The 19,533-nt window shown below is 37.9% G+C and overlaps 2 protein-coding genes across 2 annotated transcripts; one reads left to right on the forward strand and one right to left on the reverse strand.

Annotated features, from left to right (window-relative positions):
* Positions 1-40: 40 nt before the first annotated feature.
* On the reverse strand, positions 41-9,258 carry srpx2 (sushi-repeat containing protein X-linked 2). The gene is made up of 10 exons (XM_034211803.1): positions 9,009-9,258; positions 5,993-6,070; positions 4,759-4,950; positions 4,008-4,184; positions 2,970-3,093; positions 2,771-2,892; positions 1,959-2,138; positions 1,728-1,861; positions 1,527-1,648; positions 41-333 (listed from the first exon to the last, which is right to left on the reverse strand). Exons 1-10 carry the CDS (start codon positions 9,049-9,051, stop codon positions 153-155), a joined length of 1,353 nt encoding a protein of 450 aa, XP_034067694.1. The 5' UTR covers positions 9,052-9,258; the 3' UTR covers positions 41-152.
* Positions 9,259-11,151: 1,893 nt separating this feature from the next.
* On the forward strand, positions 11,152-18,802 carry tspan7 (tetraspanin 7). The gene is made up of 8 exons (XM_034211763.1): positions 11,152-11,397; positions 14,056-14,244; positions 14,327-14,401; positions 14,495-14,596; positions 15,552-15,707; positions 15,863-15,946; positions 17,882-17,966; positions 18,151-18,802. The coding sequence occupies exons 1-7, from the start codon at positions 11,311-11,313 to the stop codon at positions 17,948-17,950; spliced, it is 762 nt and encodes a 253-aa protein (XP_034067654.1). The 5' UTR covers positions 11,152-11,310; the 3' UTR covers positions 17,951-17,966; positions 18,151-18,802.
* Positions 18,803-19,533: the final 731 nt, after the last annotated feature.

A 19,533-nucleotide genomic window follows, 5' to 3' on the forward strand; every position in this document is an offset into this window, starting at 1 on the left:
TTGTTTGGTGATCACATCCCCCCCCCCCCCCCCCCCCCCCCCCCGCGCCGTATGTCCCTCTGGACCTGGTTTTGGGCGGTTTGTCCTTCCTCATCTTGCGTTTAGTAATGCTGATGAGTTTATCGCTGTGGCAACAGGAGAGGTTTATTTGATTAGTCGCAGAAGTCCCTGTGGAGCTCCAGCCTCTCTCGCTCCTCTTCCTCCAGCAGGAAGCTGTCGATGTACGAGAACAGCTCGTCCGACGCCATCGGGTAGATGAAGCGCTCCCGGTCCATTCCCAGCTCGTCCAGCAGCAACATGCTGAAGTACGACCTGGAGATCCTGAACGATAGTCTGCAGGAGACAAGTAGATTATTAAAACCCTTTTATCTAGGAGAGCCCAGGATTATTTTGACCTTCTATTTAAACTGTACATAACCCACATCAGTACTGAGCAAGAAATATGAGATCTTACTTTGTTGATTCAACCAAAATATTCCAAACTTACAACTATAGGTGGAGAGTATTGTTTCCCTTGTTATTGAAGTGGCTAAATAGGTGCTGCACGGTTAAACATCATCAATGTTGTGCAAATGAAATATTTGTTTTTCTTTTTTAAAGAACGGGACAAATATTTTGCTAAAAGTTGGATTCATGTTACTGTAAATCCTTATTTTAATATTTAAGCAATAATTTGGCCGACCCCTTGCAGTAACTATGAGGACCCCCTGTAAAAGACCCACGATATACATGATGTAAGACTAAAGCTTATTGATACTTGATAGTATTTTTAACAGTTGCTGCCTTTTAAAACTGAAATAAAAAGGTACAAAGTAACAATACAATTACAATAAAAACTCACTCTTATAAGTGATTATTATGACAGAAACACTTACTGTAGCTGAACCTTTATAGTTAAAAATAATGTGATATTTTAAGGCATGGTAAACAGTGAAATCAGAACTGTATTTCTGTCCTTTTTTCTACCTTTAGTGATAGCTCACATTTCCCAGAGTGCTTTGCATTACACTCAAAGAATGTGCCTTTAATACGCTGCTCTCACTCCGCTGTGTGTCAGAGAGACTGAAGAGATTTTCCAGTCTGGAAAAAGTGAGCAGCAGTGCCCCCAACTCAAATTACACAGTTGGTGGAAAAATCTATATCTCTGGCTCTTCTAAGGTGAACTAGTGCCTGCATGTTGGAGCCTGCTGCAAAATAATGTCTAACTCGCAGATCCTCATGAAAACTATAGCGAGATGGTCCTGTTTACCATTGATCATCATTACTCAGTGTTGTCAACATCCCATTACGGCTACCCTGGTGTTATTATCTGGCCATTTTAAACAGTGCTGATCCTTAAAGTGGATTTTTTCCCCCATACAGAATCCCTTTTATTAGGAGGATCCTGACATTTAAATTGAGTAATAAGATACACCTTCTTAAAGTTAATGCAAATGGAAGTTATTTCCATTTCAGCTAAATAAACACTTTTCCCCATGACCAATCAAACGGCTGAATAACTAAGCAGTAAGTAGTCTCACTGTTACCTCAGACCCTCGATGGCTTCAGAGCTGAGCAGACTTTCTTTAATGCGACCGGTCTCACGAGGCGGGGAGCCCAGGAGCTCGATGACGGTAACACGTCTCAGGTCTAATCCACAGTCTGCTTTCTGTTTGAAACAAGAAAAAATGTTTGAGTTATTTTGTTTAAATGTCCTTATTAAGACCAGCAGCCACACATTTGCTCACCTGTATCATGATGTTCTGCAGCTGGTAGTCTGGGTCAGTTATGTTTGGACCAGACATGATCAGCAGCCTCCTCTTTTCATAAAACTGTTCCAGGAGAGCGGAGACAGTCTTTACATCTGATTTAATCTCCATTGCTGCAAACACACAAGTCACAAATGCATCATGCACCTTCTTCTATATCCTATTATGTTTTTGCCGCAAAACTGATATGCAACTTTAATGCGGACTCACGAACACACTCAGCCGGCTCTCCCGCCCAGTTGCGGTCGAACAGGCAGACACGAGAAGAGACGCCCCTCCTCTCATATCCCCCTTCACAGTGATATTCACATGTTGCACCGTAGTTATTCCCATCAGAGGAGCAGGTGAGGAAGCCTTGCAGAGGTGGAGGTAGAGTTGGACATCTTCTCACTATAGGGAGGACAAAGTGGAAATAAGAAATCAAACGTGTCATCCAGGTATAATGTTCTCTTTTTATTACCGAACATGCCTATTGGGCCAAGGCTCAGGGGTCTCAAGGATCAGGGTCCCCCAAGAGTCTTCCTACAATATGATACATAAAGGGACACATCCCAACTACATAGAGACTCAATATGTCCATAATGAAACATTAAACAACTATCAAGAGATGTAAAACAGCTGTAACGAGACATGAAACCGCAGAGAGACTCAAAAGGACAATTAAGAGACACAGAGCAACCACAAAGACACGCAACACGACTACTAACTGATGCTAAATTACCGCAGACACAAAAAAAGACAGAACAGCTACAAAGAAACAATATAAAAATTCTGCAAAACTATCACAAAGACAAGAAAAATGGACACAAAGACTGACAAAATTACCACAAAAAGATACAAAAAACAACTACAAAGACACACAAAAGCACAATAGAAAGAGGCTAAACATTGATAAAGTCAAATGAAGTGTGACTTGCTCCTATAAAGAAGATGTTGAGGGGCCTTCTGCATGTCTGTGACCAGGGGAACATTGTCTCATTGTGTGTCTAGTTTATATTTAAACTCACTATAAGTCAACTCACCCTCAACACGTACAATAAACTTGCAGGCGGCTCTGTTCCTGGCTTGATCGTACACTTTGTATCGGATAATGCTCGCTCCCTCTTTAAAGTCGGTGCGCGGCCCCTGGCCAACAAGAATCACACTGCAGAGAGACGGAGGAGAGTTTAATCCATTATAAATAGGAACAGGAAAGGGAGGCAAAGGAAAGGAGCAACATACTCAAGGGATTTATCAGCAGTATCTGTTGCTTTGGGCGGGTCCCAGGTCACCATGGCAGTGAGTTTTCCAGGCTCGGCAACCTTGAGTCTGGACGGAGGACATTTGATCTTTGGAGGGTCAGTATCTGGAATAAACAATAGGGAAATTACAGCATTTACATTTTGCCAGAAAGGAAATCCCCCCTAACTGTAAGAGTCTGATAGAGCGGAATATGAAACCTCAAAGACAGCAGAACGCAGCTCTGGATTCAGAACAGAGAACAGAGGAAATGTGCGTGTTGTGTGACTGCTAAACACACACGCACTGGATTGTGAAAGAATAATAAAAAGGAGACCAGTGGTGGAAGAAGTATTCAGATACTAAAGTAAAAGAGCTGATACCATACTTTAAGAATAGTCTTTATTCATGTAAAAGTCATGCATTGAAGATGTTATTCAAGTATGTAGGTACAATTAAAAAATATATATAATACACTATTAATAGCAAACTTACTCAAGGCAGAAAAATGTCCCCTTGAGTGTTATACTATCATATATTTTACCATTAGATTATTATTACTCATGCAGTAATATAAAAGCCAGATTGTACTTGGTGGAGCTCATTTTTTAGCTTTATTAGAAATTATTCTGCTGATTTTTTTCTCCATTACTTGATTGATTAAGTCTGTTAGGTGAAAAATGCCCTAACAAGCACCAATACCTCAAACTTCCCAAAGTGACACCTTAAAAGTGTACATAATAAAAACAAATCTAAATCCAGAACATATTCACTTAAAAATAATAATCAAACGATTTTTCTAGAAAACAGAATGAAAAAAAAAAAAAAAACCTCAAGTACAAATACCTCAAATCATACTTAATTTCTACTCGTATGTACTTTGATACATTACATTCCACCTCTGATAGCAACACAGATGGCCTTAATTAAGCTCCATGTGATGGCAGTAAGTTAAACCTCTTGCTGACGGTTCAGTTAAGAATTTTGAGTTCACACATCCGGTTATATTTACATGTAGATAGAAAGACCTCCATGATGTACCTTCACAATTTGGCTGGCCTCCACTCCACGACCCCCGGCGCTCACAGGTGCGGGAGTGTTGCTCCTCGATGCGATAGCCCGCGTCGCAGGTGAAGTCACACCTGGAGTCCACCATGAAGCCGTGGGAGCAGGTGTACCTGCCGTGGGGGATTAGGGGCAGCACATGGCATCGCATCTCTGAAGGGGAATCAATGCACATACAGTATGTTGAGTGTATAAGGGTAAAAAAAGAACAGAATCGAAATGTATCTTAAATAATGAGGCTGGCAGGGGTGAACAAGTCACTGTTTTGCAAGTCATGAGTCATATGACCATTCCTAAACTTTGGGTTTTAGGTTTCAAACAATTCAGTATGCCTTTTTCACCAAGAGATTTACCCTCATGTTTATACATGTTTTGGTTTCCCACAAAAATATCTTTGGTATTTTTCCAATTGGCACTTACGTTTGTTTTTAAAGGGAAATAAATGTCCAAAGACAGCTGATTATTATCTTTAGCACATTTCAATCAAACAGAAGTTAATAGTACATTTTCTTGGGACAATTTTTAGCAGTGGATTAATACGAATTATGTGCATTAGGAATATCTTTACTGCAGCAGGATGGTGTATAGTCGCAGAATAAAATACAGTGCCCATGTTTGTGGTAATCAGGGAATATGTCAATCAGTGCAATAGATTGTATTTAATTGAATGTAGAATACCATCAGATTCATACTCATATAAGAATGTAAAGTCTATACTCCCACATACTGCGGCAGAAGGAGGTCCCAGACCAGCGCCGGCTGGGGAGGCACGTGATAGAGCCCTTCCCTATCAGTCTGTATCCTCGGTCGCAGCTCATCTCACAACGAGTGCCCAGCGTGCTCCTGTAGGCCCGCCCCTGGGGGGAGTGGCAGGTCACCTCTCCGTTAGTGAGGCCCGGGGAATGACACCAGTGAGGGTCTGTGTATAAAGAGAAAACAAATCCAAACCAGATTGTGTTAAGCACTTATAGTTGAGGTTACTAAAGTTCAATCTGTGGTTGGCAATTGTGTCTATAATGGGGGTCGGATATTCTATACATTTATCTCTTATTCCTCACAAAATTGTATTATTTTACTTTTACAATAGAAATATCTGCATGTGTACATATTGAAAAAAATTATATCTTGCTCAAGGAATGCTTCATTCTCAAAATAAATATTTGTATATTAATTATTAATCCAATGTTACCTTTAATTCTTGAGGAAAATTGAGAAAGTTCTTCATGAATTGAAGTTAATTGAGGCCACGTTTAGCATTGGCCCAACTCTAACACAATTATGGCAGTCTTGTGTTTTCAGTCATTTGCTCACAGCTTCCCAAACTCATGCATTTCCATTGAAATCTTCAGAAATCAATCAATGTTTATTTATATAGCCCAATATCACAAATGTTACATTTGTCTCAGTGGTCTTCACAGTTTGTACAGAATATCAGTATGACAATACGACACCCTCTGTCCTTAGACCCTCACATCGTACAAGGAAACATTTCCGGAGAAAACCCACAGTTTAAAGGGAAACATGGGAGAAACCTCAGGGAGAGCAACAGAGGAGGGATCCCTCTCCCAGCACGGACAGACGTGCAATAGATGCCGTATGTAAAGAAACACTTTGCCATGAACAGTCTCATACTCGTCAGAGGATTGATTATTTGGGAGTGTTTGAAAAATTAACAATTTAGCAAAAATGCATGTGTTATTATAATGTTAGTGTTGAGAGTTGTGTGAGAGTTAATGTTTGGCTATACATTTGCTGATGTTAAACGAAGCCCCAATTCACTTAAATTCATTGAGATTATTCTTCATTCTGTAATTATTTGTTGGTGATGAGGTAATACAACTTAAAGACGCTTTAATGCAAAGCTTCTTAAACTTGGATACCAGAGCAACCATGTAATGGCAAAATCAGTCATGGTCGAGAGCAGTACTGTATAGATAACACATATTGTGTTTAACACCAACCTTTGTAGTCTAGTTGAGGACCATCATCTTCTTCTACAAAGTCATTGTAGCTGTCATACTCTATGGTCCCAGAGCCAGCTGAGAAAACAAACATCAAACATCAGAATTTATGTGATTCTCATGATTATCTGCACACAATCTCTTTCACTGCTGCTCAGGTTTCCTTGAACACAAGCTCAGTAACATTCCCATCCATGGACACCTGGATTTGCAATCAGTGATGCTAACAGGAACTCCTGAGGGATTTAAACCCGAGAGCTAAAAAAACGTTTGTTAACTTTGCTGCTGTTTTCTTGAAATGACAGACATGAATGTAGGGATGTAGATATGAGTGCAGAGAAAATATGTTAGAATTAAAGATGCAGGGTATTCCTGCATTTTAAATTGACAAAACGTTCATCATAAATCTGCACAAACAGCTTTGTTTCATTACGCACTTCCCTCTTACTCATCTCTTCTCATGCAGCCGTAATCAGCCTGTGTACTTTGGCTTTCATTCTGAATTTTGTCTTTCTGCATAATGAATCAGTTTTACTGTTATCCGGTTCTCAGCAGCAATCTCGAGAAGGACTCCATGTTTACAGCTGAGCTGAGTGCCAAACTTTCCAGCCTTTAAACCTCCCCCCACCCCAAGGCATGTTCTGCTTCCTTTGCTTCACTTTAACACAACAATAACGCATCACATTACACGTTCTCTGCTCTAAAAGCGGTTTCAGATTGTTCCAGCTGTGTGTGGATAAAGCGTATCGTCAGCGTTTTCTTCTCATAAAGAGCGTGATGTTCCAGTTCTCAGTAACACTTCCCCAGACCAATATTTCCCATTTCCCCCTCACAGGGAGTTAGTCAGAAGAAAATCAAAATGCGTAGCTCACCAGTGTGCACCGCGGGGCTGAATAAGAGACATTACTGCAGGAAACATGCGTCATCCTGCTTTGGGCAATAAAATGTCTGCATTTTTAACTACAGGTAAAACCACTGCAGGGCTGAAAAGGAACCAAGCACATTAACTCAAATACTGTATAATTGAGGTACTAATACATTTCTGACCTCCTGCTAAATTATGAACCATCCAGATCTCTCAGGTCTTCAGGGACTGGTCAGCTTTCTGTCCCCAGAGTCAGAACTAAACATGGTAAAGCAGCGTTCAGTTATTATGCTCCAAATATCTGGAACCAACTCCCAGAAACCTGCAGGTCCGCTGCAACTCTGACTACTTTTAAATCCAGGCTGAAGACTTTTCTTTTTGTCGCTGCTTTTAATTGAACTATTCATATCTTAAACTGCACTGTAACTTTTATCCATGTACTTTTTTCTTTTAATGTTTAATTTATTAGCTTTTCTTTTTAATGACTGATTTTAAATGCCATTTTCTTAATCTCTTTCATTTTTTGTAAAGCACTTTGAATTGCCTTGTGTTGAAAAGTGCTATATAAATAAACTTGCCTTGCCTTGCCTTGCCTTACTAGTACTTCTCTTGACCATTTCAAACTACTTAATACTTTCTACTGTACTCCACTATTTCAGAATAAAAGTTACTGCTAGCTTTTAACATTTTAATAAATACCATGTTCAGAAGTTGTCAAGAAGAAGTCATCCTTGATACTGTAACTAAATGCATTTAGATGTAATCATAGTTGATTATTGATACTGATTTATTGTTAGCTGATTACAAAATCCCAATTATGTAAACCGTTACTACTGAAACCTCACGACAAGTGGGCATAATACAATTAAAACTAGCTGATTTTGTATTGATGCATCCATTTTTTTTAATGTCACATGGTGCACCTTGAGGAACAATTAGGACTACATTTGAGTTTGGAACACAACTTTTACTTGCGATGTTGTGTTTCTACATTGAAACATTGGTACTTTCACTAAAGTAAAGGATCCAAATACTACAAGTGATGAATACTGACACCCACGATGCACCATGCCCTGCTCACAGTGCTGAGTTCACTGCAGAGACATGCAGCTGTGCACACAGTGAGGATGAGTCACAGCAGAGGAAGGTGAGCAGTTTGACAAATGCAAGCTTCATTTGTCTCTAATGACAAAGGTGATAGCTTCCTTTTCATCACTCTGCATTAGCTTCTGAGCTTCAGGGTGAATCTCAGGTCTGCAGGATTAATGAAAGCTTCAGCCCACTTGGCCCAGAGGGGGACTCCTCAGTAATTAGCTTGCAGTGATTGGAGCCGAGCTGTAATTAAACTTGGTCAGCAAAGCAGAGGGGCTCCTGCAGAGGGAGCCAGCTCAACTACAAGTTCATTTAGACTGCTGCACTCTTTCAGATCCTCATTCCTGAAGAGAGGAGTGGGCTCCATCTGCATTCAGACTGTCGCCTTAGAAACGCACCACATCTGCATCTAATACAGTTGTTTTTGCGGCTGATATAAAGGCATTTCCCTCCTTCAGGGGATTGGAAGTTTGAGTGAAACGAGAAAGCTTTAACGATATTAAACTTTTAGTGAAAACTAACAAAGAGTATGTGTGCAGCTATTGTCTGGCTTAAATTAAATAGACGAATATGTTATTCTAAATTCACAATTGTGTAACCTTTGTACAGTTTTGGACAAAGTATTCAGATTCTTGAATTTAAGTGAACTTAAACTAATATCCACTGTAGTGGAAGTCCTGCATTCAAAATCTTGCTTAAAAGCAGGTAGCCTACGTTTAATTAGCAACATTTACATTAAAAAAAATATAGGTTCTTGTTCAGTAAAATGATTCCTGATATTGTTTTACTATTATAGATGTGTTTGGATTATTTAAGGTTTGGCTAATTTGTACTTGTTTATATAGCCTACTGTTTAGGAAGTGGATGGAAAATTGTAATCTGCAATGTAACAAAATCTGTCAAACTAATGTAGAGATGTTGTTATAAAAAAAAATCTGAGGTAAAAAGTATAAAAAAATGAAATTACGAAAAGTAGCTACAAGTAAACTATCCCAAAGTTGAAGGCTACTAAAGGTCTGCTAAATACATGTCAACACTTTCTTTATTGTTCCGACTCACCTGTGACGTATAAACTGAACACAGCAACAAAGCGGAGGAGCATGTCAGAAACACAAAGATCACACTTCTGGGGGAAAAACTAGAAATTACGGTTGGATCAGATCCGAGGGTCCAACAGAAAAGATAAAAAGTTATAATCCAGAGAAAGTTTTCTATAAACATACGATTAAAAATAACTTTACTAAAAATCCACAGCTGAGGAGAATGAAGAGCTCCGCGGTCACATTCGCCGCAGATTTGTAAAAGGATCTTTTTACTTCATCATCAAAGTTGGACACCACTTGGTGGCGCTTTTGGGCATTTATTTGTGTATGTTCCTCCCACTACTGCATTAAACATGATCATTATTAGCCATTTTATAAACCCTCACCCAGAACCGTCTTCTCCAATCTTAATTATTATAACTGATAGTGGGATCAATGCCTTCAATGGTGATTTATATATAATATCTACATGTATATTTTCTATTTCAACATGTATATTTTCTATTTTATTTTATTTCTATTCTTGTTTATTTGTATTGTAAAATGCCTTGTCTTTTATGCTGCTGCAACAAAAACAATTTCCCAAATTGGGATCAATAAAGCACCATCTTATCTTATCTTATAGATATATCTGTTTCCTCTCATTCTGAAACTCATGGTCTTATCCTCAGTCATTCCTTATGGGAACTCTGATTGTTTAAAATGATACTCTATGATTTCCTTTATTTATATCACTTTTCAAAAACAAGTAGGCCACAAAGTGCTTTAAATATGTATAAAATACCCACTGCACTTAAAAAATACACATCAGGTTTGTTATGATATTTCTATTGTCGATGTACGATTAAGCAATAGCTCACGACAGGCCGTGGTATATGCTCATTATATCACAGCTAAGGGGCGTGGTTCGGCCCGACGCGAAGCGTCAACGGTATACTGTTTTTCTCAGGCGCGGAGGGATACTGACTTGTTGTGAAAAGTAATTTACAATTCTACCCGTGGTATACGCTCAGTATATCACGACTAAGAACCAATCAGATTGCTTGATTTAACTTGTCCGTTTTATAATTTATGATAATATGTTTTATAAGTGTCATCACATGTATTTTATAATAATAATAATAAATTATAATACATTTAATAATAATACATGTAATACTAATAATACATTTTATTTGTATAGCACACTTTAAAAACAACGTCATCTCAAAGTGCTTCACAATTCAATGAGAGTAGAGTTAAAAAATTAACCAAGAACTAGTTAGACAGTCCCACAAGAAGCTTAAAAGATACGATGAGCCTTATATCAATGAAATTAATCTACATGTTTTTATTTTATGAGCGTCGATGTGAAACTTGTATTTACTCAGCTGATACAAGAGGGAAAAAAGCATGTTAAAAAACAAGTTAGACAGCACGAGGCCGGAAGTAGTTCTGCTTTCAACAAAAATAAAAGCACACATTAAAACGAGTTTACACTTGGCTGCATGGTAACTGGACTTTAACACATTAAACCAAATCTAATAAGGCTTATAACTGATTATTAGATATATCATGAGTAGCTTTTAAAACCTTTTATCGGGTTGAAAGTTGTGTCTGTTCTTTTTTTCCTTTCAGAAATAGTGTTTGAGATGTGTTTCAGCAGCCCTGCATGCAAATGTAGGCTATATTAACACTCAAAGACCAATAGGCCTATAGGAATAAATAGTCAGATGTTAAAATATGACACTGTTGGATAGATAGTGAAAGATTATTTAACAAAGAATCTAAAAGAAAAAAATAGTACATTTATGAATTATAAGACCAAGCTATATATAAACACATATTCATATGAATAAACTACTTGCAATTTATAATGTTTTTGATAGATAGATAGATTTATGAAGATGCATCATTTGTAATTTAATGCTTTACTTGTGAGTTTGAATGCTAGTCCTTCATTTTAACAACGTCGTAGTGCTGTTTTTGCAAAAGATCTAAGTGCTTTTTCCACTAGGCTACTCCAGTGTGTGTTTAAAATAGCCATAATGCAGTAGTGTTTTTAAGCTATTGTTTAATTTGTAAACCTGTTTTTTCGCGTTTTATTTTGAAAGCTGCACTTGAGACTGATCTGTCGATGAATATGAATATCACTGCTGACTTTACTGTGAATAGTTTAAAGCTGTTTTTCCTTCAGGAAAGTGAATCTGAGTTAGTGACGACACTTCCCCCTCTCCTCGGATTTATCCTTGAAGGTTTTTTCTCCCCCTCTCCCCTGTAGGTCGCTGTGAAGTCAACTTTTCTCTCCTTTTTACCAGTTTTAAAGTAAAAACTGCACCATGTCGCCGCCGTCTCGAAGGCTTCAGACGAAGCCGGTGATCACCTGCCTGAAGACCTTCCTCATCTCATACAGCCTCATTTTCTGGGTGAGCAGCTGCTGCATGTAATGGGGGCCAAGGAGCTAAAGGAGCAACAATGGGCTAAGAGCCGCGGCCGAGGTGCCAACAAGGCGAACTAACTCCACTCCTTCACGACAGGAACACACAAACACACATGGAGTTCAATAAGTTGTGGAGGCTACATGTCGTTAAAGTTCAAGTGGAGCAGGTTTATGTTGATTTAAAGAACCACTTGTTGGAAACGTAGCGACCGTTGTTTTGTTCAGATACCAACTGTCTGAAAACAGCCCTTAGCTCTGTATTCTGATTTATTTCTGGTTTTACCTCAAATAATGTTTTTAGCTACATTTTAACTTGGCTGAGAGTGATATTTTATAAGTTAAAGGTAATATGTTTTCACTGTAGGCTATCATTGATGGTGTTCTGCATTCCAACTTAATTATAGGCTACGTTAAAGTGCAACGTTTGTCTAACAGAAAATGTTTAGGAGTTAAACCTCAGTCAACATTTGTTTCCACTCACACCGTTTTCTGTAAATAGCTACATTTAAAGCTGAAACTAACAATACGTGTCACTATTTTATCAGTTTGTTTCTCAATGGGCCTATTTGAGACAGAAAAAGTCTAAAACAATCCAAGATTCTTGTTTACTATCATGAAAGTAGAAGGTAACCCTAAAATGTTCTGGTAAAATATACACATTTGAGATGCTGGAACATTATAACTGCATGTTTGCTTTTTTTAAATAATCAAAATTGTTGTTGATTAATTTGTTTCTGTGGATCTAATTGTTGTAGTCTATGGTGGGACAGACAATGTCATTTGGTACTGATTTTAAGGTAGAACAGGAAGGTCCATTGGAGTTTTAACACTTTATTTCCTTTCAAAATTAGTACACAGTTGTATAATTCTTTCCAGGATCCTTTCCAATATCCTATAGCCCAAGGTGACCTCTTCAGAGGCCTTGTTTTGCCAAGATTACAAACTCAAAGATGTTCAGATTGATTGTTGCACAAGACAAAGAAAATGTGAAAAATCCTCATATTTCAGAAGCAAATACAAGATCATTACATGTTCTACTTATCAACTTGTTAGTTAACAGACTAAACATGCATGCAGCCATGTAATGCTTTTCTTTGTCAATTTAGTCATCTAATCTTACTTTATACTAATCCTATTAATAAAAAAAGATTCATCATGATAATATTTGGTAGAATAGTCAATAATGAAAATCAATGCTAGCTTCAGCCATAATTACATGTAAGAAAAGCCTAAACACTAGCTTGTCTTGAGAAGAAAATGAGCAGTTATCGTTGCTCCTCCCTTTTAATCTTTGTACCGAGCAAACAGCCATCTCAGGCTGCTGCAAAGTTCAGGTCAATGCTTTTATCTGAAAATGTATTGCTCTTGGCTCAATGCACTGATGCCTCCCTTCAGGCTAATGACTCGTGTGGGCAGTCGTAAAGGAAAGAGATGCTGAGATTATTCAACCTGTGGCTAGTGGGGTATCCCAGGTGTGGTTTTACTAAAATATTGTCAGGTAAATACACATCTGCAGCCTCTGTCCTGAGATTGTGAACAATATTCGAGGTTATATGTTTTCTCTGGATACACATTGAGTGTCAGAGCTCCAGCATCCTCTTCTAACTCCAACCGTTATCTGCAGTGTGTCCACTGCAAACTGATGAAATCAATCAATGAAGGAAACTGAGTTGTTATGGATTCAGCCCATCATGGTTCCTAATTAAAAGTGTCCCTGATATTGGCCAAACGTGGTACAGATCACTCGTCTATCTGCATGATCACTGTTTGGTAACAGAAAAACTCAATATTTGTACGTCAGAGCGTTTTCACTGGTTTTTAAATAGGAAGAGATAACTGTAATGATTGATGGGTCTTGATTAGTTTATTTGATTGTTTGGTTTATAAAATGTCTATGTCAAATGGCCATCAAAATGTCCATATAAGAGTTTCAAATCCTCACATTTAAAAACTGGAAACCTGTTCATGTTTTGACTTTTGTGCATGACAGGGTAAGGGTAGGGCTGCTCAATTAATCGTATTTTAATCGCGATTACGATTACGGCTTGCAACGATTACGAAAACAACGTAATCGAAATAAAATGATTATTTTTTTATTATTATTACTTTTTTTTCTTTCGTTGAATTCTACTTAAAGTTCAGGGTAATCAACTGTTAAAAACATACTGTTCATATTTTTTTCTCTCCAATAAATGGATGTTTTCAAAGTCAATGAATAATTGCATTTAATAATCGCAATTACAATTATTGACCCAAATAATCGAGATTATGATTTTTGCCGTAATCGAGCAGCCCTAGGTAGGGTCTAGATTTGGTTATTCATTTTCCTTTTTAGAAAATGTAGGATAACTGATAACTGGTTTTATTTTGGAACCAGTCTCAAATGTGTACAAATATGTCTAGATCTCTTACGTATCGAGCTGATCAAATCTTTTATCCTTCCCATTTTTGTTTTAGGTAAAACCTTTTCAAAAACAGTTTAAACAATTAAAAGTTATTCAAAGGGTTTGATTAAATGCTACTGAACTCTTACATGTACCAGTGTGGTTTCAAGCCTTTAATGTCAGGTTTTGGCCATAAAAGCCTGCTCATCCTTCTTGTTGGCTCTTCTCTGCCGGAACTGACTCCCTGCTGTCGCCTTCAGTTCACAGGCGTGATCCTGCTGGCGGTCGGCGTGTGGGGGAAGGTGAGCCTGGAGGCCTACTTCACTCTGGCCTCGGAGGAGAGCACCAATGCACCATATGTCCTCATCGGGACCGGAGCCATCATCGTTATTTTCGGACTGTTCGGCTGCTTCGCTACATGCCGCGGCAGCCCATGGATGCTCAAACTTGTGGGTGAAGGCGCAGTAAATTCACTGAAATATTCCCTTCAGATGTGACCCTGCTTAATTTTCCTTTTATTGCTCCCTTCAGTATGCCATGTTTCTGACCTTGGTGTTCCTGGCTGAGCTTGTGGCCGGTGTCTCTGGATTTATCTTCCGACACGAGGTCAGTTACCGTCAGAAACATTACCTTTCTTGTAAAGAAAATGAAATCACATCAGCTCACCGAAATATATAACCTTTGTTTTGTGTTGAACAGATCAAGGCCAAGTTAGGTGTTGCCTATGACAACGCTGTGACAAACTACAACAGCACCGACGGCAGCAGCAGCAGCGGTGCAGTCGACGTCATCCAGAGGACTGTGAGTGGGAGGGTGCTACCTTTATCTGACTCACTGTACTAAACAAATAACTCTTGTTTATATGACAACATTTCACATGGGAAACTAAGCATTAAACCAACAGAGAAGTGCTGATCTGTAGGTTTAGACTTTCGAGCATGTTACTTGAGTCGCTGCAGATGTTTTCCCAATGGATGGATGACGTGTTTTTGTGAGCTAGCTTGCCCTGCCTTCGTCGACAAAAAGCCATTGGGATTTTTCCTACTGATTTTGGATGAAAATAGACTTTGTTGCAGCTAATGTTCATGTTTCTGTTGAGAAAGATACTGTTTACTAATGAACACTTCTTTTTAGGATTGTTATAGTGTTCATTCAATCGCCAGAAGTAAATAGCATCTTGTTATTTCTAATTAGATTTTGCATGCTTTTTTTGCGTTACCTAATCTAGCAAGTGGTCATGGCTCAATTGTCAGTCTTACATCCTTCTTCCAAAAAGATCAAAAAAGTATAAATAACCTAACAAGGCTGTAAGGGCTGACTGAGTAGTTGTGTATAATGTCCTCCAGGCTACTCTCTAGGCTTAAGTCACTTGTTAGCAACAGCCTTTTTTAAGATAGGATAAGTTTCAAACATTAATTTTTGTCGTAGATCAAAACATGAACATCTCTTATGCTTGGGGTTCAGGCATTTTATAGGAAACCCTTTCAAGAAACCCATTGACTTTGAGAAGAGGTCACCTAACATACATCCATGCTTACACATTTTCTAGGTTTTAGCATTCATTCCTGTGGCACTCTTAAGGTGATCCCAAACATCTGCAGTGACATCACTAAATCATTTAATGACCAGCCAGGAAATATCCAAGTGTTTTTATTTTTTCATCATTAAAAAAAAGAGTTTGACCAACCTTTTCTGATACATCAAGACATTTGTTACATTGTTGTAATCATTTTGTTGTTGGCGATTCTCCATATAGCTGCATTGCTGCGGAGTGAACAATTACACTGACTGGAGCGAAACAGCATACTTTAAAGCCAGCGGCATCCCCGCCAGCTGCTGTAAAGACAGCGCCAACTGCTCCCCGGAGAGCCTGAAGGACCCGGACAAGGCCGGGCAGGAGGTCTACACCGTGGTGAGTTCACGGCCTTACACCACCACTACATATTTGTGTCAAGGTTTAATGGCTTTAGTTTTATTTGAAGGAACAACCACATTAATAGCTCAAATGTTTAACTGTGTTTGTAGAAAGGGTTAGAAGCCATTATGAATGTTTTCTTTCTGCTGTAGGGCTGCTTTGCGAGGGTGACCCATGTGATGGAGTCCAACCTGGGAATCATCGCTGGGATCTCTTTTGGGATTGCATTCTTCCAGGTATGTCAAATATGTACATTCTTTGTCTCAGAACAAATAAGACAGTACTGCATAAGAATTAGTTTAATTACATTTAAGGCTGTTACAAATAAGTTAAAATCATAATTATTCAAAATCAACATTTGAGTGCTGCAGAGCTTTTTCCTTTTCTTGTCTATGAATAAGCCTGGTGTTGCAGAACTGCTGCAGACAAAGATAATGCTGCACTAATTATAACACTAAATACTGTTTGTAGAAATACATTTGAGCTTTTGATGCATAAGATTTTTCCTGACTTTTGCGGTCCGAACCTTTCAAATAACTTGAGCGTTTTAAAGCCAAAATGTAAAGTTTATGATGTGTTTTTATTTTACAACCTAATTCAATTCGATCCACATTTTGTTTGCGTGAGAGTTTCACTGCAGTCTAAAACCTGTCTGCTCCGTCTCTCGCCCCACACCTGATTTAACGAGGCGGCCCAGCAGCATAATAAATCTCATTTATATAACCACAATCATTTAGATCTGGGGATGCAGTGACACGGACAGTAAAAGAGTCTAGAAGGGAAAGATTGTGAGGGATACATTTACAACACGCACAAATTAAAATGAACCTTTTGGCTAACTATCCCCATCACCTGAATGTTTATTAATGTGCACTGTCCCTGTTAATAAACCAATAAGTACAAAAACTGACAACCGGACATAATATTTGCATTAAATCCCAGTTAAATTCAGACAATGATCATATTTCGAGTCTAACAGGGGACACTTGTTGCTATTCTCTCCTATTCTCTCTCCCCCTTCATTTCCTGTCTGCTTTATACAGCATACTATCTAATAAAGTAAAAGAAAATGACCTTCTACTGCTCCCTATGGAATTTATTATTACAATTCTATTATAAAGGGATCAGTGAACAATTATTTTACAGCCTAGATGCTATGACCAAACCAACATGTTGATTATAATCGACAACCACATTCTAAAACCAAGTGCAGCAGGTCAAAGTTAATCCAGATAGTCGCTTTGCATAATCAAATATGATTTACAGCCGGTAATAATTTCCACTTTCACATTTGTTTTTACTTTAATCTTTATAGTTAATGTATAATGTTCTTTATAGCCTGTCTGAGCACTAATGTGGCTGACCTATGCTCTGCTGTATGTGCAGCTGACAGAGCGACATTATCTGCCGCTAAGTAAAAGAGTCCATTTTGTTTTGTATCACAGCAAACCTTGCCAACGCCTAAGTGGCCAAATCTGAAATGACCACACCGTGATCCATTAAGTTACTGACTGAAAATGTTCACTATGCAAAGAAAAACGTCTATAAAGAATAATTTGTCCCTGTTACCATAACATATTTGTGTCAGTAAGAACGGCCACTTTTTGAAGCCAGTCTGCAACCTCAGCACAAATCCTTACATATTTAATTATTTAACCTTAATTTATTAGTTCTCCTTTTATCTAGCTACTATTGTGATTATATGTAAATGTGTTTTAATGTGCCTGATTTAATATATTTTCACATGTAAACTAAAGGTAATGATATTCTATCTCTTCATAACTGATAGAAACTTAATTTTCCTTAAGATTAATGTCAAATTGTCGCCCACCCTCCAAACTTTAAGTCCCGCCTAAAGACCCACCTCTTTTCCCTCGCTTTCGAGTCAGTCTGAGCTGTTTTATCGATTTTTATGCTTTTATTGTCTGTCCATAGCCTTTATGTACCGTGTATTAATACTTATGTGTGCCTTTTATCCTTTTATCTTTTCTTATGTGTGCCTTTTATCTATTATTGTAATATTATATTTTATTATAATGTTATGTTTGGTGTGAAGCACTTTGGTAAACCCTCTGTTTTTATTATGTGCTATACAAATAAAGTGGATTGGAGTGTGTTAGGAGTTGTCTGTTTTGATAAATCTACATTTTCTTTTCTTTTCTTCCTCTCAGCTCATTGGGATATTCCTGTCCTGCTGCTTGTCTCGATACATAACCAACAACCAGTATGAGATGGTCTAACAGTGACCTTCCCCAGGTGAGGCTTGTTATCAGTATATGCATTATATATATATATAAAGAAAATTGGCTGATCTGGTTTTTGTTGGGAGAATAAATCATGTTCAGAATAATCTGAGCACAAATTGTGAAACTGAAGCAGTGATGAAATGATCCAATGTCCAAATGCAGATATCTGACACGTTTTCCATCTCTATTTACAGGTCACTGATGGGCAGCTCCTGATGCAAACTGAGTTAAAGAATCTCCTGTGATTTTATTATTGTGTTCGTGTTAGTTGATATTATTTTAGAGAGGGAAAAACACTCCATGCTTTTTCTTTTATTAAGCAAGAAATGAGCAGAAAGGAAATAATGTTATCTGCAGTGTAGTTTGACCAAAAAATGTAAAGGACCTTCGGAGATCATGTGTTACTCCTGAGATTTAATTAGGGATTTATATTAAGTGTAGATGTTACTTTTCTTTGAGTTAATTCATTTGACCAATTGTCAACCTTTCCACTTGTGTCTTTGTATAATGCAGCTGCCTTCTTTCTTGTATTTTTGCTAAAATATTAGTCTGTGGCTGAGCAGATGAAATCTAGACAATAAGCTGTTAAATATTCTCTGCAAAACTAAGTGAATTTCTGTGAAACCAACATGGACGATAGGTCGCCACCCTGAAAAAAAGCGAGTAAGGACTTGAGAATGAGCCTGACTAATTACGTAGCCAGTATTGTTGAAAGCTTTCATTCATATGTGCCAAGTACAGTTACCCCGCCAACTTTATATCACATATTTCAGTGTTAAGTTGTTATTCTTTGTGGATGCATGTGAAATATTTGAAAAAAATAAAGATTTAATTTAGTATCTTTAATTGTGTGTGTGCTGGTGGAGCAGCTCAGGATGTGTCTGTCCTACAGCTGTTTGCTTCTTCAATCATCAGAAGTATTCTGGCAGACAAACATCACTCAGTTATTTGGGGCCTTGTGAGGGATCCATTCACAACAAGTGTAAGCCATTTGTTTTATAATATGCAGAGTAACAGCATACTATTTTTGGATACAACACAATATGGAAGTTCAGATGCCTTGTGCAGTGCAACAGTAAGTGTTACTATTGAGTCATTTTGGTTATGAGGTTTGGTAATACATATTTTGTTCAATAAAAATGGAATGTGTGACCTATGACCTAAGAAACCCTGATGTTTATAATCTTACATTTTAAAAGGAAGAAAATGTCCCACTCAGTTGACAGAACAGTAACTTTTTAGTTATGAAGAAATAATACTAATCTAGGGCAGGATATATTCCTCAGAATCCAAACTAACATGAAGTGATCCAAAAATGTGTTCTGTTATAAATATTAAAGTTATTTCAAAACGTCCCTAGATTCCGCACAAGATATAAACTCTTTCATAAGATTAATATATAAACAAGATATTGTCCCATAACTGGAGCGGGGAGGCTGGATGATTGACTGCAACACTGACTTTGGATCTTATAAAGCACACTTGTGAGATGAATCCTTTATATGCAATGAAAGACAATCATTTGCTAATATGACGGTGTGTGTGTCAATGTTCATAAAATAAATCTCAATCAAAGT

Source organism: Gymnodraco acuticeps, unplaced genomic scaffold (assembly GCF_902827175.1).
Source record: "Gymnodraco acuticeps unplaced genomic scaffold, fGymAcu1.1, whole genome shotgun sequence".
Lineage (NCBI taxonomy): Eukaryota > Metazoa > Chordata > Actinopteri > Perciformes > Bathydraconidae > Gymnodraco > Gymnodraco acuticeps.